Consider the following 25,793-nt stretch of genomic DNA (forward strand, 5'->3'; position numbering starts at 1 on the left):
TTAGGTAGGCTCAAATTTGATTGTTTAGACCCTCGGCTCTATATAAATTTCTCCCTTAAAAAAATGCAATATAATTAAATGGTCAAATGAGCATGCACCATTAGTAAAATGATCTAATCATCTCAATCTAATCATCTCAATCAACATTAATATGGTTATTTTTTAAGTTTCATTCAGTACTACAAAGTAAATAGTTGCAAGCGAAGGAATATGTAGTGCAACATCTGATGCATGAGAATGAACTTTCAATCATCATATATGAGGCTTAGTTTGGGCAGACTCGATTTTAGACCAAGGGCTTGCACTAATAGATTGTATCAGTTGGCCGAACCGGATTTTCGTCTATGAAACATGCCACAAAATAGGAAGACATTTGACTGGATCTTCAATCCATGAAATGGATTAACGATGGGAAAAGGGTATGGGAATCCTTATGGCATGAAACAAGGAGCTAATCAAAAAATGCATGTGTAATGACGTAGAAACCAACCCCCAGTTCATCAAAAGCGAATTGGATCACCAGAACTGTGGAGCTCTGGATCTCCAAAATCATCCAAAGGTGGGCTTGGCTTAGTGAAGCAAGGTACGTCGCTGGCCACAATGGCAAGTGTGTTGCCATCCCTTTTGGGCCCTAGAAGAGCCGGGTCCAATCCTGATAGAATTTTTTCTCTAAAGGCTCCCCCTCCGGTTCTTCTTCCGAGGGACAAATTTTGATGGATTCAAGGAGTTCTTATAGCCCTAGAATTTTGAATTCTCGATCAAACATAGATGTTCTAGAAATAAACTATGGGACTTCTAGTTTTAATAGATCTAGGAGTCATTTGTGTGAAAAGGTAGTATAAATTTTATACTATCTTTTCACAATTTGAAGCTTATATAACTCGTTTTAGAAGATGTCCCTATAACTTTAACTTAAAACCCTTAGGCTAGAAGGAAACCTTTGAACTTCGATCAACACTGGGCCATTCAAACCCTAGAAACACTTTAAGAGTCTAGCTATCGAAATTTTTATGGTTCAAAGCAATGGTTTAAAAAACGGATCGGTGACCCGGATCGAGCTTCCAAAAAACCTATCCGGATAGGCGAATCGGCGATCCGGATCGGGAATCGAGTGAATCGGTTAGAATAAAGCTTAAAAAAAATCCGAAAAAATTATTAAAATTCATTATAAATATTGTTTTTTAGGAATTCAATAAGAAATATGGGTATTCCATTAAGAATTTTCATGTTTTTGAATGAATATGCGAATATTGATATGTTCTTTCCCTGCATGAACCGCCATTCAGCATTTAATTTACATCACACAAAAGGATAAACATATAATTATCATGGAATAAGTATATCAACATACATGGACTACAATAAAGCATAAAATTAGTAACATATGATCTAAAAATAAAATGATAGACGACGTTATTGTTCTTCTTGGTCACGCTGGTGCCATTGATTGAATTCGTTTAACAATTCATTGATTCGATCTAAAAACGAATCATCGATATTAGCAGGCGTCTGACTATTCTCAAATCCCTGAATGTTAGTGTTTTTTTGTGTTTCCAATCTAAAATCCCCGAAGATTGTCCATCCTTCATGCTCACCTGCACTGTCGTGCTCATCCCTACACTGTTGCTATTGGGACTCGATATGTGAATAATATGGCTGGGATAGGGTGGCCTCAGAATCATCATCTCTCTCATTTTCTCTTTAAATAATATGGATTAAAAAAAAATTAACAAATTTTCAAAAAAATCGATCATGGATTAAAAAAAAAAATCACAAATTTTCAAAAAATTCTATCATGGATTACAAAAAAAAATTCGATCATGGATTAAAAAAAAAAATCACAAATTTTCCAAAAATTCTATCATGGATTACAAAAAAAAATTCGATCATTGATTAAAAAAAAAAAATCACAAATTTTCAAAAAATTCAATCATGGATTACAAAAAATTCGATCATGGATTACATAAAATTCGATCATGGATTACATAAAATTTGATCATGGATTACAAAAAAAAACAAAAAATTCAATCGTGGATTACAAAAAGAGAAAAAAACAATTCGATCATGGATTACAAAAAATTCAATCATGGATTACAAAAAACTCTATCATGGGTTACAAAAAAAGCAAAAAACAAAAAATTCAATCATGGATTACAAAAAAAAAGAACAAACATTTCGATCATGTATTACAAAACATTCGATCATGGATTACAAAAAATTCTATCATGAGTTACAAAAAAAAACAAAAATAACAAAAAATTCGATCATGGATTACAAGAAAAAAAAACAAACATTTCGATCATGGATTACAAAAAATTCGATCATGGATTACAAAAAATTCTATCATGGGTTACAAAAAAACAAAAAATTCAATAATGGATTACAAAAAAACAAAAACAATTCAATCATGGATTACAAAAAAATCGATCAAGTATTACAAAAAATCTATCATAGATTACTAAAAAAAAAAAAAAAAAAATTCCGTACGGGACTTGCCGATTCCGTACAGTGAATCGGCGAGTCACTGTATAGAATCGTCCGGTTCTCTCTAAAACCGGACGATTTCTGATTTTTTAGCCGATACGATCCACTTTTACGATTTCCGAGTCGAACCGGGCGAGTCCGGTTCGACTTTAAAACACTGGTTCAAAGTTCTAAGCCAGAATATTGTCGCACAAATTGTGATAAGTTCTCTCGAAAATATCAATTCATTATTGAAACATTGAATCCAAAAGACCTCATTTTTGTTAGTTACGAGATGAACATATTTTAAAGTCAAGAGGATCATTGCTATTCACCTTTGGATCAAGAGACTTTTTTTTACTAAATCACATGCATGTTTATTAAGTTGTGTTCTTTCAAATAAGTTTTGAATCATCATCATCAGAATCTTTTTTTAATTATTTGGAGTCGATTAAATAAATCCTAATATGTCATTATACTCTGTTAAAGGCCATACCATCATTGAGACCATAAGTCCTCATATCTTTTTTTATTACTTCTAAGCATGTACTTTTGAGCCTATCTCTTCTTTTTTTTAGCCTTCTATTTAAACCAACACACACTTCCTAACAAGTATTGTACTAGGTCTACGGCTGCACAAGATCCGCCCACCTAAATTTACTTTCTCATATGAGACTTAAGGGAATCATTTTAGAAATTGGAAGTCCTATTGAGAATCGTGTGGAAATTCTAGAATGCACGTCTCAGTATTTCGTACGTTTGATAGGGCCGAGAGACTCAAGGTCAATTTTTTTATTTAGGAATAATGCTTGGAAACCTTTACAAACCGCATCTTAAGGAAATTTGTGGTCGTTATGTCGTAAAATTTTTAGGGTGGAAATTCCGAAAGTAAAGATTAATTTTATTTTTGGGTGCTTACTTTTTAAAGGCTATCTTTTTTTGGTAATTCAGTGGAGATGACAAACCCCTGCCCGGTTTTTGAAATTGTTACCCCATTCTCTACTTTTTATAGTTTGTCAAAGAGAATGTACACAATAATCAATTTACAATAAAACATTAGAAAACAACAGCTTCTTTTCCAAATTGGAAAAGAAAAGGCACCTTGTGGTAGCGATAAATCAGACGTGCACTAGTTAATAAAGTATTCCATACACAGTTTTCTCATTTTTTTTAAATAGGTCACAATGCATACCAACTTTGTGATAATATTTAGTATTTACATTCACTAGCCGTTAGTCTGCAATTGAATTGAGTGTCCATAGTTGATCCATGCAAACATTCAAAAGCTCAAATCGGAGTGAATCCTAGGGAATGACCCCCCAACAAGATCAAAACAAATACATTATCATCAACTGAGAATTATCCCAATTTTTTGGGATTAGCTATACGAATCATGTTCTATTATTTTGTTTTATCAAAGGTCATACTCCTCAATAAGACCGTAAGTCAGCATGTTTTTTTTACTACTTCCATCCATGTCCTTTTGAGCTTTCCCTTTGCCATTTTAAGCTTTCCACTTGAACCAAATAATACCTCCTAATCGGTGTTGTATTAGGCCTACATTACACATAACCAGCCCACTTAAATCTATTTTCTCTCATCTTATCGTCTATTCAAGCCACACCTATATTCCATTACATGTTTTTTCATTATGAAATCTATCATTTCTTGTCTTGCCATACATCCACCTCAACATCATCTCAGCTGCACTCATCCTATTGGTCTATTGTTTCTTGAACACCCAACATTTTATTCTATAAAGTATAGCTGGCTCTGTAACTATGCTATAAAACTTTTCATTTAGTTTCATTCGTATTGTAATGATCACATAAAACTCTGGATGCATATCTCCACTTCATCCATCCAACTCTAATTCTATGCATGACACCTTCTTTAATCTCTCTATTTGATTGTATTGTTGACCCAAGATATCAAAATAATCACTTTCAGATATTTCTTAGCCATCCATCTTAACTACTTCATCATTTTTACTCATATTATTACTAAACTTGCATTCCATATATTCTGTCTTAGCCCAGCTAATTTTAAAACATTAGATTCTAGAGCATCCCTCCAAAATATTTTAACTTTGTGTTAACGATGCCTCTAGTTTTATCAATCAAAACTATATCATTAGCAAAAACATGCACAACTATACATCATCCTGTATGTGCTTAATTAACTCAGCCATAACCAAAACAAAGAGATATAGGCTTAGAGCAGATCCTTGATGTAAGCCTATTGACACAGAAAATTTACCGGTCTCTCCACTAGTTTTCCTCAAACTAGTTAACACTCATTCGTACATATCTCTAACCATGTCAATATAGTCTATGGAGACTCATTTATTTTCTAACACTCACCAAATTAAGTCTCTTGGTACCCTATCATGTACTTCCTCTAACTTAATCAAGACATCGTGGGTGTCTTTTATCGTCTCCATAAACTTTTCAATCAGTTGTTGACCTCCCTTGCATAAAATCGAACTGATTTTTTGGTATACTCCTTTCATGCCTTTGCCATTGCTCAATCACTCTCTTATAACTTCATTTTGTGGCTCACAAGTTTAATTCCTGGATAGTTCATAAAATTATGGATATCTCATTGTTCTTGTGAATAGATACCACAACACTTTTTTTTCATTCGTCTGACATTTTCTCTGTTCTCAACACACTGTTGAATGGTTGAGCGAAGCAACTAAGCTATGGAGGTACAACAAATTGAACACACACAAAGAGAGAAAATAGGTGGGAACCAAGCACTACCAAAAGCTACCAGCAAACTGTTTTTTTTTTCCTCTTTCTTTTTAATATAGATAATAGGTAAAAAGTGGATAGTTGGGTGCCATGAGTCCTGGCTCACTTGGCAAAGACACATGGATAAGCCAAGTCTTACACATAAACAACAGCTGGGTCCATGTAAGGATCCTCTGCTACATCTAGACCCTCTAGAACCAATCAGGGGCCGGCTCAATGATCTTCTAAACATTACATATGACTACCACTGCTCAGCACTGCATGACTACAACTATTGAAAAGTAAAAAGACTTTCTACTTCCACAGGAATATATTATGTATTTACTCCCTTGGAGAAAACATATGTTAGAGATACTTTTTAGAACTCAAATTTTGGGGATGTAATATCTATAAACCACATAATAGTCTCAACAAAAATATACTAGAACAAACTAATGCCTCCAGATTGAATAGAGACCGTCTAATTTTTGAAGGTTTAGATCTAAGGGTTATACAGCTCAAAATTCCAATATTTTCTTTTGAAAATAATCAAATAGTAATTCATATGTCGTTCCCAAAATTTTAGACTAAAAGAGTCCTAAACAGGTATTTTGAGCGAGAGAGTAGATGTTGTGCTCCTGCAGTAGCATAGTATACAAGCTCTTTTGAAAATTGTTCATAAAGGTAAGAAAGGCTACAATTTTTGAGATGGTCCATAAAGGTAAGCATGACCATTTGTTCAATGGGAGAGTGTAGTGTATCCAAATGGGCCCAATAAATGGGGTTATGAAATGGAAGCTAAGCAAGAGTAAGCTGGAGTGGACCAAACTGAGACCCAAAGCACTCCTTTCTACTTAGGAAATTGTACCCAAGCATAAACACAGCCCATCCGAATGGGGCCTTAGTGATTTATTCATAAGAGTGCTAATATCATCTCCAGGGGCACCACAATAATGACCCTTTATTTCAATCACAAAAAAGTTGAATAAACAAAAGCAAGATATACTATTGTTACAAGTTTCAAAGCTCAAAGGTTGGAACTTTAGATGTGAATCCATGGGTAGCCTGATAAAGGAGCCTTGGTAATAGACCTCTATAAGGATCCAACTCTCTCTTCTCTTTTAGGTACGCAATTAGTTTCTCGACTTTGGATTTCACCTGCAGATACATCGCATGTGCTTTCGCTTTATCTTTTAGCTCATTCTTCATGCCTAAAGAATGCAAATAATTAATTCAGTGAGAGGAATGTTGCACAGAAGAATCAATTATACAACTGTAGGACCTCTTATTTTGTTGGTACCTTGATAGAGCTACGCACTGATATGGGAAGGAAGAGAGATAGAGAGACACGGTGGCATCCCAAAGATAGATTGGGCCATACCTTTTGTTTGAATTGGGCCTCCGAATAAGCAATAAAAGCGACCTGGAATTTTTGGAAACATTCCAGGAAGATAAAGGTCTTGGTTTCCCACCTCCCCAGGAACACCAGTCCTATGATCAAAGAGTATCAATTTAATATACTAACTCGAATATGCGAATAAACCAACTCATTTTAAATCTTTTCACAATATCAAATTGCCCATGAGAAGTTTTACTTTAATGCAGGCTAAAGAAAAGGACAATAGGCAAAATCAAAGACAAATTTGGATCAAACTATCTAAAAGTGGTGAAGCCCGTTGAATATCAAAGTCATCACATCTGTAATTGTTTTGATAACAATTTTTATTGTTGTTAAGTTTTGATTATTCTTTACCCAAAAAATGGATGACTGAAAATAAATAATGAATTACAGACTACAATCCACTCACTTAGAAGTACATTATGTCAAGGATGACAATGCAAGTATAAAGGCTTACGGAAATGAACATATAATTAGGCCTCCACGATTATCAGTCAATAATAGTGGTGAGGGATATGACAGTGACAGTATTGATTGGGGAAACAATGATGAAGAGCAGTGATAGTTAATAAGGTAACCTTGGTTATTTTGGCAGCCAGAGACAAATGTTCAGGTAATATGATTACAATGAGGAGTGCCAGGAACAGCACCTGAAGGGCCAGGATCATTGACTACATAGTACAAAGCTCCACGATTGAGAAATAATTAAATATTGTAATGTTTGTATAATGTAATTTTCAATTGTTAACATGTAATAATGATATTGTGTTGGTCACTAGACTCACCCCTTTTCTGAAAGTTCATGAACTGTTGATTGCATTCTAGAATCATAATTCCAGAATCCAGATAACAATATAAGGTTTATAGTTTAATTTTTGTTTGTTTGATGGAATCATGGAACATTGAAATTGTCTATCTGAATCATAATTTAACAAATTCTAGGAGACTTTAAAGCTCCAATACCACTATATATATTAAATAATAAGCATAAAAATGTTTCAGCAGGCTCCAAAAGAAAATAAAAGTTTTTGAGAACATTGTTCTGTTTTTAATGGTGATTCTTATTCCTTTTTGGACATTTTATTTTTCTTAGAAACTGGGTAAATACTCAATGGGCTGATTCAATGACTACCAATTCTATTTTCAATGACATAAACCACACACATCGAGATACATTACCACCGTGTCAAAGACTTAACAATTTCATTTGGCAGTCAATTAATTATTAGCAAAACAAGTTATTACAAAATCATCAATATAAGATAGAAAGAATACTTAGGAAACAATTAGTTGTACATAGCATTGGAGGTTCTAATTTGATGGGAATGTTGAGTAGTGCAAACCATATGAATTAGGTATTTATAGAAGCACAGCAGTAGTTATAAACTTTAATGTGATTGTTTGCATAATTCTCTCAACAGTATAGCCATTTTTGTAATATTTTTGCCTGACATTTTCCTTAATCTTGATTTCTCAGTGTAATCTACAATAGCTACAATCTTGAGCCAGAGATGGTGAAAATTTTTGAACTTGTAAAAGCAGTCCAATAAAGTTGTATGTGCTTTGTGATGATACTAGAATAATTTTTCACAAATTGAAAATTACCAAATGAACTCACTAACATTTATAATATCGAAAATCGACGTTTTACGCAGGAGCAAATTGCTATATATAAGACCATATATCATACTAGAAGACAAGCACCTCAACCGTATGCCATCACGATTTAGGTCCTCAATTTGATCTCTTATATACGGAATCTTAATCAGGTCATCATAATCAAGGAGCAACTGCCAAAAATATAAGCACAAATGAGTAATTCATAAAACAAATGTTAAATCGTAGAATGTCAGTGAGCAAATGCACATAACTAACTAAATAGTGGAAAGTAAGTTACTAATGCACATCAAGTCACAATAGCTACATCAAGAAAAAAAAATACAATGTTTCTACATGGGCATAATGGATAAGAGATGTAGTATAACAGATATAGTGTGGGGTTCTCTTTCCATTCCTTCCTTTTCTGAAAGTAAGAGAAGTCTAACATATTTTCGAGTATGAGAGAGAACAAGTTTGGTGGCATGACAAAGATATAGATTGGCCAAGAGAGGATGAAGAGAGATTTTCCTCTCAGCCCAACCCCCTGGGCCAAGAGAGGATGAAGAGAGATTTTCCTCTCAGCCCAACCCCCTGACATGAACCGTCTACAACCAGAAAAGGAAGGGAAAATTTTGAAACTAGAAGCCATCCTTTAACAAGTTGCATGATGGTGTAGCTACAACATCTTCCCCATTACTGATCCTTGGATGTGTGCAGATATTTGGAAGGGGAGTTGGGCAATTTTGAGAAGTGACACAAGAAGTCGTGGTGAAGCTGTAGAGGTTGTACGGAATGTTTATAGGTGAGTTTGTTTTCAGTAAAACTGGGTACTCATCTATTACCGAGTAACTAAACAATCGATAAGTGTCCTCTCCTCGATGCTTATGCCATAGGCTCCTATGATTCAGCACCTTGAAGGTCGCGGGGTGAGTGGCCTTGAGGGCCCACTTGGAGACTTGGGAACCTAGATTGAGCCGTTTCTCCATTCACAATGTTTAGCATACCTAAGCAAATAGATCCACATTCTATCAACAACAAAGCTCGTTCATTTATTGAATAACTTACTGGACAAGTTAAGAGTACTTTAAGCCTTCAATGTTTTTAAAGGACCAATATTTTAGATAGGAAAATTGTTACATGCGGCAGGGACCGCACTTCTACATTTGCGGTCCCCAAGGTCTAAAGCATCCATCGATGGATGCAAATAGGTGGTCCATCTAAAAAGAATTGAAACTAACAGTCCCAATGTTTTCTTAATAGAACTATTATTCTTAATTTTCAAAATTTATTTACTTTTTTATATTCATGATCTCCATGTTAGAGATTACATCTCCTTAAAAATTAGGTCCAAAAATCCATCTCAAAAATACATTTTTAAGAGGTGACTCATTTCTACATGGACTCATAGAAACCGTGTCCTTCTAGATATCATACTGAAAATTCCTGGTCTAATCTACTGTAGGGATTCCACAGGAAATTTGTTAAGACCACATCTGTACGTGTGTCTGTACTTCACCAGCAATATTTTATTCGCACAAAGAGAACCATTAAAAGGAACACTCTAAACTACAGTTTAACTTTTTGGAAAGTTGACTAAAAGCATAGTGAACTGGAGATGATCAGTATAAGTTTGTGGGCAGTCATATCTGTTACGTCAGCTCTCTATGAGCTAAGGTTGATTCCTGACTTCATAAACAATGTATTTCTTGTTATAGGAAAAGAAAGTCAATGTCTCCATCCATGAACTATAGAGTTTTATGTTTTTAATGGCAGGCTGGAGAGCAAAAGGCGCCATTTTCCAAAACAAACAAAATCTTCCCTGAATGACAAAATAGAGATGAATGCTAGGCCCACAACAGATGCTAATAAACAATATCAGCAAAAAACCATACTTCAGCAACATCATCTTCTCCAACAGCACCAAAAGGTATGATTGTGGCTCCAAAACTGGCAGCCATTCTAATAAACTCAGAATGCTCTGGCCAGAAAAGCTTGTATTCTTCACCCTGAAACATTAATTTTGTTGAAAATTAGAAATCTTCAAAAGAAAGCTCCTTAAAGGCGGAAAGTGCATAGAACCACCACACTATCAATTGGTATAAATTAAAATCATATACAAGAGACCTAATATACCAAAGGAGACGTGCAGATGGTAGTTTCACATAACAAAAAGGCCTGGCTTAGAGATCACTAATCCGTCATGACTGTCATTTGCCAATAGATGAATTATAAAAATAAAACAAACAAGAACAAAAAGTTAGTGCAAATGAAAGCAATAAATTGCACCAGTTTGCACAAAAAGAAAGAACAATTTTAAACTAGTTTTATCCGATAAATTTTGGCATCTAGAAGTATCAGTTTTCCAAAGTCGCTAAGATTCATGGAATGACTTATTAACTCTCTTAATTCCTGCTTTCCCTTTTGAGAATAACTAACTTGCCCTAATTCTGAAATGAGCACAATATGTTCAATAAAAAGCTGTATTATAAGAATGGGGAACGCCTAAAGTCTTAAGAGACCAACCTCTCCTTTCAACACTCCTCAACTGACAAGGCCAAAACTTTCAATAAGAAGGGTAAGAGAAGGAAAACATACAGATTATCAGCCCAATAAGATGAGCAGTAGTGATGTGCCCACAAGTACTAATATGCTATTCAAAGTCATAACACATTCTTGCTGATTGAGGATACGCAAAAGAACTATGATCAAAATTAAGCTTTAAATCCTTGGAGGACATCTCAACCCCTACTCATGCTAGTTCCAAAATTTACCATCATCATCATCATTGAAGCCTTTTCCCAACTACTTGGGGTCGGCAACACAAATCCTGATCCGCCTGTATGCTCTATTAAGAGCTATACCCACAATGAGGCCATAAATCCCCAGATCTTTTCTCACTGCTTCCAACCGTGTCCTTTGGGCTTTCCCCTTTCCCTTTTTGAGCCTTTCACTTAAACTAACTCACATCTCCTAACAGGTGTTGTACAGGGTTTGCGACACACATAGCCAACCCACCTAAGTCTACTTTCTCTTGTCTTATCACCTATTGGTGTCACGCCTAAATTCTCCTGAATGTATTCATTTCAAATTTTATCTCTTCTTGTCTTTCCACTCATCCATCTCAACATCATTATCTCAGCTATACTCATTCTATAGGTATATTGTTTCTTGACCGCCCAACATTCCACCTCATAAAGTAAATGGTCTTACAACTGTCGTATAGACGTTGCCCTTCATCTTCATTGGAATGCGTCGGTCACATAAAACTCCGGTTGCACACCTCCACTTCGCCCACTCAACTCTAATTCTATGTGTCACATTTTCTTCAATCTCTCCATTTTCCTTGATTATCAACCCAAAATATTGGAAGTGCACTTTTTTTGGTATTTCTTGGTCGTTAATCTTAACTACTTCTTCGTCTCTACTCCTATTATTACTAAACTTGCATTTTATATACTCTGTCTTAGTCCCGCTAATTCCCTCCAGAATTCTAACTTTATGGTGACATTGTTTTGGGTCTCATCGATCAAAAGTATGTTTTCGCGAAGCCATACACCATGGTAACTCATCCTGTAGGTGTCTATTAAGTCATTTATAACTAAGATAAAGACGTATGGGCTTAATCCTAACCCCTGATGTAGACCTATTGTTATTGAAAACTCACTCGTATTAAGACTCATTTCTCTTTCAACACCCACCAAATTAAATCTCTAGGTACTCTATCATAAGCTTCCTCTAGATCAATAAACAACAGGTGGAGGTCTTTTCCCTTCACCCTAAACTTCTCAATTAGTTGCCTATATAGGAAAATAGCCTCGGTTTGACCTCCCTGACACAAAACCGAATTGGTTTTCTAATGCACTTGTTTCATGTTTTAGTCATTGCTCAATTACTCTATCCCACAACTTCATAGTGTGGCTCATAAGTTTGATCCCTCAATAGTTCGCACAATTTTGTATGTCTCTTTATTCTTGTAAATCGGTACCATAATACTTTTCCTCCATTAGTCTGGCATTTCTTTGTAAACACCTTGTTGAATAGCTTAGTTGGGCAGTCAATGTCAAGCTCTTCCATGCACTTCCAAACCTCTATCGGAATACCATCTGGTCCTAAACTTTTCCTATCTTCATCATCTTCAAAACTTCTTTCACTTCTGATATCCTAATCCTACGAATGTATATATAACCTCCACCCTCATTTATGTCAACAGTTCTTTCGACCACTATGTTCTCATTGTGTTCGACCCTTAATAATTTTTAAAATAAACTCTCCACATTTTGTTGACCTCTGCACCCTTCACCAAGACCCTTTGATCCTCACTCTTAATGCATTTAATATGGTTTAAATCCCTGCACTTTTTCTCTCATTTTTGCTAATTTGAATACGTATTTTCTTATTCGCAATTTACTATACAGATTATCATATGTCTTAAGTTTAGCCTTACTATTTGTTCAGATTTTTTCTTGACCTTTATATATTCTTCTAAAGTTTTGATCATTCCCATTATAATGCCGACTTTTCTAATATAATCGTTTTTCGCTAATGGCCTTTTGAACCTCATTCACCACTAAGTTTCCTTATCGGAATTTCTTTTCCCTCTAGATTCTCTTAAAACTTATGTTGCCACTTTTTTAATGCAGTCAACCATCTGATTCTACATAACATTGACCTCATATTCAGAGTTCTATTTTTCTTCTTTAACTAATTCATCTTTAAATAAGTTTACTTTCTCATTTTTTAAATTCCACCTAATTCTTGAACACCTATTAATTTTACCCCTTCTCTTCCATGGCTTTTTGCAGACATCCATAACCACAAGGCTATGTTGAATAGTCAAACTCTCTCCTGGGATAAGCTTACAGTCTTTACACAATAGTTGATCTATCTTCTTAATAGGAAGAAATCTACCTAGCATTTTATATAATCCCCTTTTATAGGTTATTAAATGTTCATGTAAGTATTTGTTATTGCTAGATCATAGTCCATAGCAAAATCTAAATTAGCCTCACCCATCTCATTTTTTTCACCAAACCCATATCCCCATGTACCCCTTCATATCCTCTACTATCCTTCCCTACAATTCGAAAAATTCACCATAAACTTCATGTTACTCAACATATACCACATCATATCTATATTAGGAAAAAAATAAAAATCTCATACCATACGCCTTTAAAATTCACCAAAAACATGAGAACCCTCTTGAGATTCTCACCATTATTGTCGTCACGAAGTCAAAAAATCCATAAAAGTTGTTCTTACTCCTTCATCCTCCGGAATATCACAAATAGACAACATACAAGATCTGGCACCTCTATGGGAAAGGGCCTAAAGACTGGTGAAATGATCGGCAAGCCTCTGTGTACACTCGAGAGCAATCCACAAGATGCCAAATAGGTCAAGAAAATGAGTCATAACTCTCTTCACAGGATCAAAGTGGTAGATCAAAAAATGAGTCACAACTCTCTTCACATGCTCAAAGTGATAGAGAAAACACCAGACCGTCTCCACCTCTCTACATATATAACAATAATTGTCTGCTATGGAAAAATTCTAACTATATTTAAAATTTTGACTCTAATGGTGTCAACAAATGTCTCTAAACTAGGATCAGGCCTTAAGCCGGGCAGGGTCCTAGTCCCAGTCAGCAGGTCAGACTCAGCAGAGCCCAAGTCCAACACGGACTAGTTTTTAAAATAAATAAGTGAATGAAAAAAAAAAACTCAGGAAAAGGTGAGACTCAGTCGGTTCCTAAGGTTTTTCACTAGGAGGTGGCATGTTGCCGAGTCAATGTCAGACTCGGCTGGTTTTGAGACACTTTTGTCAACCATAGAGACATTCAAAAGAGTTTCCAAATTTTCAAACTGTTCTGCAACATAGATTTAAAGTCCATATGGTGTCGGTTATCAAACAATTTGATGATAAATAATAATAATAGAATCCATTATGGTACTCAATTCAAATATTTACATGCCAAAAATGATAAAGATCACATAATGCATGTCAGCTGCAAATTCTTAGTTTAAGTACTGACATTAACGGACATATAGTGATAATCATTCTTACAATGTCAACATAGATCATTTAGAAGACAAATTCAGCATTACGTCATTAAATAGAGTTGAATAAACTATCAATTGGGAATAAATCTTACGTTAACTATCATATAGAGAACACATACACAATCAGCGTACCAATAAATTACCTTTCGATGAAGAGCCTCGCGTGCGCCTCCAGGATATAATAGAACAAAAGACTTACTAGACAGAAGTTTGTAAAAGTTGGTTGCTGACACAGGAACTGCACCCATAATCCTCATAAAGTCAAATGATGCTGGATCAGGCATAAGGGTTTCTGCATGCTTGTCAAACATAAAAGGATGTGCTAGTCCTCGAACAAAAACACCTCTCTCCATCAAGAGCTCTCCAACAAAAGGACCTAGGTCCCATCCCATAAACATGTGATACCCCACAAGTATAACAGGGCCATCTTGAGGTATCCCTGCGAGACCCCTCACTATCTTTCCATCTTCCATTGTTGAAAATACCACAGGATCAGTTGCATGAATAACCCATCTGCATACAAAAAAACAAGAGCATTACAACTATCAAAATGAAAACCAAAGGGAACCCTCAACCAATCAGGTTCTCCCAGCAAGATATATATCAAAAGAATCCAGCCATACCTAAGTACTTCGTAAGCATACTTAAATTCATTGAGTGTAGGAGGGAGGAAATCTAACGCCCAGTCCTTGTGTGTCGAGCGGCGATATATACCAGTGCCTTTGATAATAGTGACCAAATCAACATCTCCTTCCTGTCTCAGTGTTGGGGCTGTCACTGATCGATCTCAAGGTTATAAACATAACACATGACATGAATACTAGAAAGTATCATAAAGCGTACATTCAAAGTTTATTCCATAATCTTTTTAAAGTTCAAATATCACTTCTGAAGAACAACTTTTTAATACCAATCATATAAAGCGTACATTCAAAGTTTATTCCATAATCTTTGCCAGTTTCCTGAATATGATGCAAGAAAATGGGGGAAAGGTCATCTCTAAATCGCAATCATGATCAAGAACACATCACACTCTACAAAACCACTGGTATCATTGTATAAAGGCCATGGTCCACAATGGTAATTATTCTGATTACAGACACCAACATCTCTGATATATCTGACATACTAAAGATCTTTTGAGTTGGGTAACCTTTTAAAATAATGGTCTGATAGATGTGGTCACCACAAGTAAATACAGAGTTATGGACAGAATGAAAGCATATATTTTTTAGGCGTATAGCAGAATGAAAACATTCATTTGCAATAAAATGCTTCTTGTTAACTTTGGCCTTGTCACATGAGTTCAGTTGAGGCCTGAAAGAAATGGACTCCCTCATTCATGGAATGAGGGGTCAGTCCCAATTTGCATTAGGATAAACTCATAGAAACTTAATATATTTCTCCCCTTCATGCAAAGTTGGAAACTTAAAATCTCTTACAGTTGCAAGACCCAAAGTCCCAAACCATCAAAAAAGGTATTTCATTATCTGAGTGTATCTACGACTACAGTGTAACAAAGCATGGGATCCTCCCAGTTGTAAAGCTTCAATCTTTAGTAACATGACAATCATCACTTTATCAGAAGAAAATTCTTGAGAAAATCAATGCAGATAATCTACTATTGTTTTGGGTGAATGTGTAGATAATCTACCATACATACCAGGAAGATGAGGCGGTGACTATCCGGGAAATGACGAAATCTACAGTTGGGTAGTACACGGCAAAGCCTTTCAGCTTCATCTTGGTTCGGTAGCAGTTGATCATTACCACTAAAAGAGGAGACATTAGTATCTCTCAGTGTCACTCTAATTTTAGATACAAGAAAGTTTCCAGCAAATTGAACTTTATGAAAGAAGAATAACAAATTCTGTCTATATCATTGTGAGCGATAGATCAGATAATGTGTAATTTTGTAGACGACTGTGATGAAAAGTGAAAACTAAGAACCCAAGATCAAAAGTGTTTATTTGGTGATGTTGACTAAGCTCCTTTTTATATTTCTAAACACAAGGATACATATAGTTTGAATAATATAAAATCTGCAAGTTCCCCAAATTTTTTCTGAAGTTTCCAATTAATTTATACATGAATTAAAGTGCACGACAAACAAGCTGCTTGAATGAAAGCTACAACACACTGATGCTACTGCACTAAGGAAGACAGCAAGGGCCCTACTACCAGCCATGTCGAAGCTCTACCCAGTCAATCCAGGAAGTAGAAGGTTGAAAAAGGAAAAACACAATAATTTAAGAACCCTTCAATCATTCTATCTGTCAGAAAGATCAATACACCTATCTGTCGTTGCCGATGAGCCGATCGCCAAGAGAAAGTCTCTCTCTTAAGGTTCAGCGCGTTTCAGCCGTCTCCAGCTCTCTCCGAAAGGCTTGGGAGGTGGCAGCAGTGGAATAAGCACCAAAATAGCTTGTTTTTATATCATTTGGATATGACATATTCCTAAGGTGAGGTCCTGCTTAGACATGAGTGCCGGAATTGAAATAAAGAAAGGGGCAACTATTAAATCAAAGAAACATACCGGAAAGAAAAAGTAAATACAGTGGAAGAAATAATAGGTGACAGAAAGACAGATGCATGAGTATGAGTAAGGGGAAAAAAAAAAGAATGTCCTGAAAAATGCATCCATGACAGGTGTGGTATATTGTCTTTCAAAATAATGCAAGATGCCAGTGAGATAAGCAATTCAAGATGGGAAAAGGAACATGAAGAAAACAGGATAACGAAAAAAGATAAGCTAAAATTGTGTGAAGATGTGCCACTCTATGGAGGTCCATCAACCCAAAAATGTGGTTTGAACCATACTAGCTATTGTTGAGCCATGTGCCTAAACCATTTTCCAACACTATGAGCTCAAAATCATAAACAAACAAGATGGTTCTAAGAATAAATGAAAGGAAGGACTTATTTTGAGAGCCAGGCTAAGCCAAAGCAGGATGACTCAGGGATTGAACAAGGTATCTCTCTGCAATTTTTATAGTTTTAGCGAAAACAAAAACCACATCCCCCCTCCCCCCCCCGGCCAGGGGCACCAAGGGAAAACTTTATAGCTTCAAACAATGTTTAGCCCTATCATGCAAAACTGAAGGCATTTGTCTTATTGTTTTACATTTTTAACAAAATTGATAATGTCTATGCTAAAGGAATAATACTACATAAAAGTTAAAATTTATTATGAAACATGTACTTGGCAATGATCTGATCTAAACCAAGGGCAAGAAAACCAAAGAATTCGTTAAGGCATTGGTCCAGAAATCCATAAGAAATGTCACAAGGTATAACTGCACAAGCACAAATCAAGAAATATAATCGCACAAGTACAACAAAATCCAATATCACTACTATGTTAATGTTTTTTTTTTTTTTTTGATAATGTTAACACTAATATGTTAATCTTCCATCAGTAATATGTGTGTGTGGCATGCTTATATGTGTACATACATATGTAAACAAAAATATATCATGCACATATGCACACGCACATGCACACATGTGCATCCACACATGCATGCATGCATATATACACACTCAAATAAGAAAATGAAAAGGATACTCACCTGGCAAGTACAAGCACTTCAGACTTAATTGCATGGAGACGAGAATTTGCATAGGAGGAAGCTGACATCAGCAGTCTTATCTTCCACAAGATAGTTTCTCTCGATAATAAAACTCGTAAATTCTGCAATTGATATGAATTAGATAAAGGTCATCTAGAAAGTTAGCAGTCTTGATACACCTCAAAAGGACAATAAAGTTTCAAAAAATAGCATTGCTGAGAAAAATAAATTAGGCCTCTTATAGCATGAATCAGGAATCAATAAATCCATTTTCAGTCATGCTATATGGTTAAGTTTTGAACTGTACAAATTATAATGAGGTAACTAGACAAACATGCTTAGATGTACTAAAATCAAGACATTTCTCAGCATCAAGAAATAAGCCAATTCATTAACATAAGAAACTAATGCAATCATTTAACTAAGGGATAAGCCTCCAATATTATTTCACTCTTCATAATCTTTGATAGATGAGAAGCATTAAGTCACTGGTAAACAAATGTATTTGCTAAGGATGTACTCACTAAAAGATCAGCAAAAAGTGCAGAAAGGCTCTGTGAAATTTGGCCAACTCCCAAAGTAACACCCATTTCTACATTCTTCATTGCCATCCCAACAGGATCACCTGAAAGTGAGTAAACACATAGGAAAAGACATCACCAAGCCAAATGGAAAACTGCACATAATTGAGTACAACAGAGCATCCAATTTGCAACAACCAATATGATCTGAAACATCCTTAAGAATGCAACTAAAGCTACTTTATAGAACATCTTGAAGAAAAGGAAATGTGCATGCACGATTAATGTGAAGAAGCTACTATTAAACACATATTAGATGCTTATAAAACAGATATATTTTGATTATCCACAATTTGTTGAAACTTAAGTACCTCCAAAATAAAGTATTAATAATTGTAATTTGGACTAGAGTATTAATAATTCTAATTTGGACTTGGGGTAACATAATCTTGTATCACTACTCTAAAACATGATAATCTGTTTCATGTTCCACTTAATGTCAACTAAACAAGAAGAATCTTATCCCAGAGAGAAATCAACCAAAAAATTTTCAACCCAATATGGCATACATGTGAAATATACAAAAACACACAGTGGAATGCTGTTCTCATATTTGATACATGAGCTCGAATCCTTATCCTTCACGAGGCATCTATGCAATTGAATTTGGGTAGTGACTGATCTAAATCGGTCACATGTGTATCAATCTTAGTCCATGGAAGTGATAATCGATGGCTGATTGCCATCAAAGTCAGCTGGCTCATTTACTGTATCTCAGTTCGCAATATATGACTTTCTAATCCGCTTTCATTCCCTATCTTTCCTGTTTCCAATGCCCCCTCAATAAAAACTTATTTGGAGTTATCATCAACCAATACCTTGACAGGTTGGTCGAATAGCTACAGGTCCTACATAAGATTGGGTAGCAAAGTGAAAAAAGTAAGGGAAATCTATCATAATACCCATGAGATATTTGACATGTTACCTTTTTGCACCTATTCCAACTATGGACCATGTATATTTTTTGGGCATTTCAAACTTAAATTAAAAGACATGGGTAAAATCTTGAATTGTTCATCTGTTATGGATATTTTGATAAATTTCCTAGAAGATTACGTCAACAACAACGGGAGATGGTCTCCTTCTCAAAAGACCGTAAGGAAAATGCAACAATCAGAGGATACACATGTACATCCTACCAATCTGGACTCACAACATGGTCCTTCTAAAAGAACCAATTGAATTCATCAGAGGGACATACATGTAGAACCTACCAATCTGGACTCACAACATGGTCCTTCTGAAAGAACCAATTGAATTCATCGGTAAAAAAAAATAGCATGCAATTTTTAAAATCAAAAGTAATGATAATCATTCCCAACCAGTTTACCAATACAGAACTGGACATACAAAAGAAGTATAAAAGGGAGGAAAACCATCCAATCCAAAGCATCTCATAGAGCAAGATATGTCACCCTCATCTTTTTCTTTTGTGCATATCCACTAATTACTGTACTTATTTGCATTTAATCCAATATTCATCACGGGCTTTGAGTTGCATTCTACTTTCATATACATAAAGTTGACTATTCAAAGAGGGGAAAAGAAAATTTATAACCTCTAATAACAAATTTCAGCGCATACCTATGTTCAAGCTCTTAAGATAAGGGATAAGATCAAGGACATGGTCAGGCATAGCATCCAAGAATGGGAGAAGATATTTTAACTGTGACCTGCAGAAACAGCTCGCTAGATGGAATGATTAAATTAAGTTAGCATATCACAGGAAGTCAGAAGAGACTAAATAATGCATCCACAACTCAGATTGTCAATTCATTTGCCGAAAAGCTACAGATTATACGGCACTTAAAAATACTAATCATATTTTCACTCACCAGGGTTGGCCAATATTAATGTTAGGTCCGCTTTAGAGTTACGAGCTGCAACAGCTAGTGCAACACATCCACCGAGAGAGTCTCCAACAAGAAATATCGGTCTCTTTGTAAAACATGAATTCTCTGACTTAATCATCATTTCAACAATTTTCACGAGTCCTGAACCCAAGAAAGAATCAGGATTCAAGACTTCTTATTCGAACTATGGCAACAAGTTCTAGCACTAGTTACAAAAGAACAATATTTTAACACGCGAAAATTAAACACCTGAGAACAGTTTTTCTCGTAAGGTGACATAAATATAGTTAACCAAGAAGAAGTCTATATCTCATGCAATCTCTGAAACCTTGACACACCCACTCTAAACTACCAAATTACAGGAATGATTATGCGTACAGTCAAGTGGCATCTATCGAATACACACCCGACTGTTTACATGAGTGGCAACATGTTCATGCACAAAATGACATACATGGTTGACAGTAGAGGAAACAATAAATAAGGTTGTGTATTTGCAATTGCGGGTGCATGAAGAAGGAGAGAGACCTTCAAAGGGAGTGCGGTCAGAAACTGGAATATGCAAACACCATACTTCAAAAATCCTGCAGATTACACTCACTAGTCATCAAAAAGATTGCCTCAAATAAGACTTTAAACCAGTAAAAGTATTTATTAAAGAAGGCCCCATTTATTTTTATTCAATTATTGCTTACTTCCCAAGTCTTCGATGGTGTCGCATCAACCCATGTCCAAGGCCATCTTCCCCTATAAAGTCCCAAAATTAGAAAATTGTATAAGATACCAGACAATCATACACAAACAATATTTCCAATGAATTAAACCATGCCCAATATGACAGAAGCTCGGATCAACAAACAGCTGATGCATTTAAAGCAAGGTTTTAAAAATGCAGCTAAGGAAACTTGGACATGGCCGACCAACATGGCCTTGGCACCTGTGAAGGTGAGTTCCTTGTACAAATATTGTATATAAAAAGACCATAAAATTCAATATATTTTTTAGTATATCACTAATAAATATTGTATAAATATATTTATATATAATTTTTATATTTTCATGAGGATTTGTAGACTTCTCTTATTACGTGCTCTATTTATCTTTTCTTTTCCTTATTTCAGATTTTCTGAATTGTTTTAAGCTATATATAAATTTTTTTCCATAGTCCATTTTCTATAAACTTTTTCCCATAATACATACAATAAATGATGCACACATACAATAAGTTATTTTCTACTGATTCCTAATTATTATTTTTTGTTTTTTTTGGAAACTTTTTAGCCCTTTATGGGCTCGTTAAGGACTCGAGCAAGTCCAAGAGTGCCCCGAGCCTGATCCGCGTTTTTTGACAATGCTTTTAACTTTTAAGCAATTCGGGCAAGAATAATTCTCATTCACGAAAAATGAAGCTCTTAGGGCATATATTCAAGGGAAAGTATTATTTACCCCACCCCCCCTTCCCCCCCCCAAAAAAAGGGAAAGTATAGTATGATTCACATGGTCATAGTTGAGATGGATTTTTCATGTTTTGAAATGAACTTGGGATTTTCATTGCAGACTTTGTGTAATTCAAATTCTAAATTGAAATTCTTCTAATATAAATGTACGAAATGAAATCTATGATCTAATTTCCGTGTATAGAAACATCAGATCTCTATGTAAATCCATATATGGAGATAGCCATCAAAATTTTCCCAATCATTAAGTGAACAAATAAATAAACACCTCATCTTTCTGAGTCATTCGGCAGAGTGAAACAAAGAAAGATGGCATGGATTTGGATATAGATTAATGATTCAAGAATATGCGTCTGAAGTCTGAACTACAAATCGAACTTTTCCTTTATTTAAGAGACATGTAACAGGATCTAAACCAGCGGACCCAATAATCAGTCAAAACGGACACAATACAGCTTTTCCTTTATTTAAGGGAAAGATGACCAGGACCTAAACAAGCGGAGCCATTAATCAGTCAAAACAGAGACAATGCAACTTTTCCTTTATTTAAGGGAAATATATGAGGACCTAAACCAGCGGACCCATTAATCAGTCAAAACAGAGTATAATACAAATACTCAGTCAATTTTTTTTACCCACCTCGAGCCATGGCCTTGCCCCTGGCCCTAGACTAGTAAACGGCCGAGTAGTACACAAGGCCAAAAGGCCCTAAAATTAAATAAAAATGCAACAAGAATTGTGCAACATAAAAAGTGCAAAGAGCTTTAAAAGAATACGAAAATGGATATAGAAAAACTGATCTATGGTCGGAGATATTTCGGAAAAATCCAAAATAAAAAAAATAAGGCATATAACAAGAAAAACTCATACATCATTGTAAAAGATATCCAAATTGCTCACATAATTTTTATACGATGGCTCCATGGTCAATAATATTTTTAATATTGTTTAGGACCATTTACCTTTAATACAAGGTGGTTAGAATAACCATCCTATTCCTATCCGATGTGAAATTTAAGCTTGGATAAGCCACAAAAGCTTGGATAAGCCACAAAGTTAAAAAAAATTTCTTTTAAAATTTGAGCTTGGCCAATGCAAGCCATCTAATTTCATATCTAATGATCAAGATTAATAGTGACCACTATCAAAAAAATAAATAATCTCATTGTATACTTTTCCAATATTTTCACCATTTCTTTTTGAATTTTTTAGGAGGCACGAGTTGGACCCGAGTACTTGCCTCGGCCGAGTATTGAATCATTGATTACAGTAACCAACATCATTCACCCAAGAACTGAATCTATCGAAGTGAATGGGATCATTTCCTTCTCCGGATTCAATTTGAAGACTCAGGGATCAAATCCTGGGTTGATACACAAGAGAGGGAGAGAGTGAAAGTCTTGAAACAGCTAAGGAAGTGCAAATGAAACATCTTATCAGTGGACTGTGTATCTCCAAAAGGAAGCGTCTTATTCAAAAATAATTCTCAGAGGAAAGAGAGGCAGGAGCGGGGGTAGAGAGGGAAGGCAAAAATACAACCACACGGCGGGCAAGCTACAGCAGTCATACGGCATTCAGGAAATAATAAAGAATCGTAAAAAATTTACATAAGGTGTAAACCTGATACCGTATAAGTATGGTGCACCTCAAAAATCTTCCTAAAAAGTTGTTTTGTTATTAGAAAACCCTTTAATTGGTCATCTCCCACTTCAATATGCAGGTATATGAAAGAAAAATTGAATTTCAAATATTAATAATAGTACATTTTGTAATTAGACTTGTAACACATTATATAGACCATAGTGTTCATAAATTTGGTAGATCTACAATATTTTTTTGAAGCTTTCAATTCCATAAAAGGGGTGAAAAATAGATTTTAGCGCGATAATAAGAATTTCGACGCCTAAAATACATCTTACAAAGAGATTTTGGGTGGTGCACCTTACTGTGATTGTTTATGGTTGGCACCTTATACAAATCTCACCCTAATGAATCAAAAAGTAGATACAGCATAAGTTCTAATGAAATTCATATGCGAGAGAAATATTCAACCAATGATTTAAAAAACGGATAGACCACCAGGGCAGGATCAAGCATCTTAAAAAGCAGTCTTGATCGGTGAATCGGCGAACTGAATCGTCACTGCTTAAAAAAAATAGCGAACTGACAAAAAAAAAAAAATACGAACAAGTAAAGTGAACGGGCCAAAAACTAGTCCCGATAGGTGAATCAGCCATTTTATATAGCAAAACAATGCTTTTTAATGTAAAAAATCGCATAATCTCTTCTAGACCCGGATGATTTTCTAATCCCCACAGGTGACCGATTCACGGGTTAGACCCGGTGATTCCATGCCGATCCAGCATTTTTTAAACCAATATATTAAACAAAAATGAAGTTCACCAGGAAGAAACAGCAGAAGAGGAGCATTCTTCATAGGAGCGCCACACTCCAATGGAGTAAACCAGCGAGGAGGGCCATCACCACTTTCTGTGAAGTCCCTGTATCTTTCCAAATAATCTTTAAAATTCAGAGGCGTCATCACTTCATCCTCCAAAACTAACGAAGATCTAGCATCACCTTCCGTCAATACCTTCTTCAACTCAGGCCTATGAGAGCCATCAACCAAGGAAGCTTCTTTCAAAGATGAAGGCGATACCTTCTTCAACTCAGGCCTATCAGAGCCATGAACCAAGGAAGCTTCTTTCAAAGATGAAGGCAAGGTTCTTGTTCTTGCTCTAGCTGAGGATGAAAGGTTGAATCCCTTCATCTGATATCTCAATCCATGAAACAATTTATTTTCCACAGTATTGGTGCTCGAAAAAACAGGAAAGAAGCCTGTGACCGCCGCCATTGACGAGCGAAAAGTAGCAGAAAGAAGCTTTTCTTAATGGGAAAAAGGGCCAAAAAGTTGCAGAGAATCAGTTAAAAGAGGAAGTTATTATTACAGGGAAAAGGGCGGGATCTCTCTCCTCAAAAGTTCTCCACCTTAAGAGAGAGAGAGGGTGATTCAGAGGAAAGGAAAAAGGTTTTTTATTCAACTTTGTAAGGGAAATTTTGAAGTTTGACATTTAGAAATCCACATTTCATTTTCAAACCATTGATGGAACGGCTGTGATTTAGAGGAAAGAAATAAAAAAAAAAGAGTGAAAATGATGGTTTCAGAATGGGTACATTTTATGCTAATTTTATTGTGAATCCGGTTTTTGTCCGCAATTAGTAATAGCTGTCACTCTGTCTCTCATTTTGGCCTGAAATATTGATGGTTTTCTCTGTAGTTTGTCGAATTCCAGTGTCTTTGTCGGGTTGAGTAAAAGATTCTCTCTATTCAGTGCGATGCCACAGAGACTCGGATTTTGCAGCCTCCTGCACTAAACCGGATCTGTGGCCAGAATCGGCATCCTAAAAACTGGTCTAGATCGGTAAATTTGCAATCCAATTAGCTATTATATTGAGCAATAAAATAGTGAGCCGGCAAAAAAAGCATATACGAAAATACTGAAGTGGACACAAACCGGACTGGATTGGTAAATCAACATTTTTTCTGTAGCAAAACAACTTTCTTAGTGTAACAAAATTACGATTTTTTTTTAAATCCAAACAATTTCCCACATATTGACAAAATGGGCACGGGTGACCAATTCTCAGGTCAAACCGAGTGATAATGTGTCGGACAAAAATCACTAATTTTTTTGATCAGTCTAAAAGCCTAAAACAACAGGGAATTGAGAGAGAGAGCGAGAGAGGGAGTTATGGGGAATGAGAAATGCCCGCTAAGATGGGCCCTAAAAGAGTAGGGCTTGTCCACAGAGATGACCCGAGGGTCGGCCTAGGGCCAAAGTCGGCTTGGCTAAGGCCAAATCGGCCCAATCCGACCCAACCCATATTTTTTCATATTTTTATTTTTCTTATTTTTTCATTGTTTCCAGCCCAATCCTAAAGGCTTGTCCGGCCAACCCTAAGGGGACAAGGACCAGGACCAGGCCCAGCCCGGCCTACTCCACCCTTAAATTGCTCGGGATGGGGAGAGAGGGGGGGATATTTTTCCTAGGATTTTTCTAGACAGAGAACA

At 35.6% G+C, this 25,793-nt stretch overlaps 1 protein-coding gene across 7 annotated transcripts; it reads right to left on the reverse strand.

Moving 5' to 3' along the window:
• Nucleotides 1–6,060: 6,060 nt before the first annotated feature.
• On the reverse strand, nt 6,061–24,728 carry LOC18434420 (phytyl ester synthase 1, chloroplastic). Of its 7 annotated transcripts, none has more exons than XR_016058366.1 (14): nt 24,125–24,728; nt 20,960–21,011; nt 20,793–20,848; nt 20,247–20,405; nt 19,996–20,100; nt 18,355–18,455; nt 17,831–17,952; nt 15,922–16,030; nt 14,882–15,035; nt 14,402–14,771; nt 10,089–10,202; nt 8,302–8,387; nt 6,580–6,689; nt 6,061–6,409 (listed from the first exon to the last, which is right to left on the reverse strand). XR_016058366.1 is itself a non-coding variant. In XM_020667294.2 (14 exons), the coding sequence occupies exons 1-14, from the start codon at nt 24,573–24,575 to the stop codon at nt 6,219–6,221; spliced, it is 2,157 nt and encodes a 718-aa protein (XP_020522953.1). In that variant the 5' UTR covers nt 24,576–24,728; the 3' UTR covers nt 6,061–6,218. The 7 variants fall into 7 exon arrangements, 5 of the variants coding, with proteins under 5 accessions (XP_020522953.1, XP_088726666.1, XP_020522955.1 ...); XR_016058367.1 differs by having other exon boundaries at nt 8,220–8,387; XM_020667294.2 differs by having other exon boundaries at nt 14,882–15,012.
• Nucleotides 24,729–25,793: the final 1,065 nt, after the last annotated feature.

Source organism: Amborella trichopoda, chromosome 6, assembly GCF_054954075.1.
Source record: "Amborella trichopoda isolate Santa Cruz 75 chromosome 6, AtrichopodaSantaCruz75HAP2 v2.0, whole genome shotgun sequence".
NCBI classification, from domain to species: Eukaryota; Viridiplantae; Streptophyta; class Magnoliopsida; order Amborellales; family Amborellaceae; genus Amborella; species Amborella trichopoda.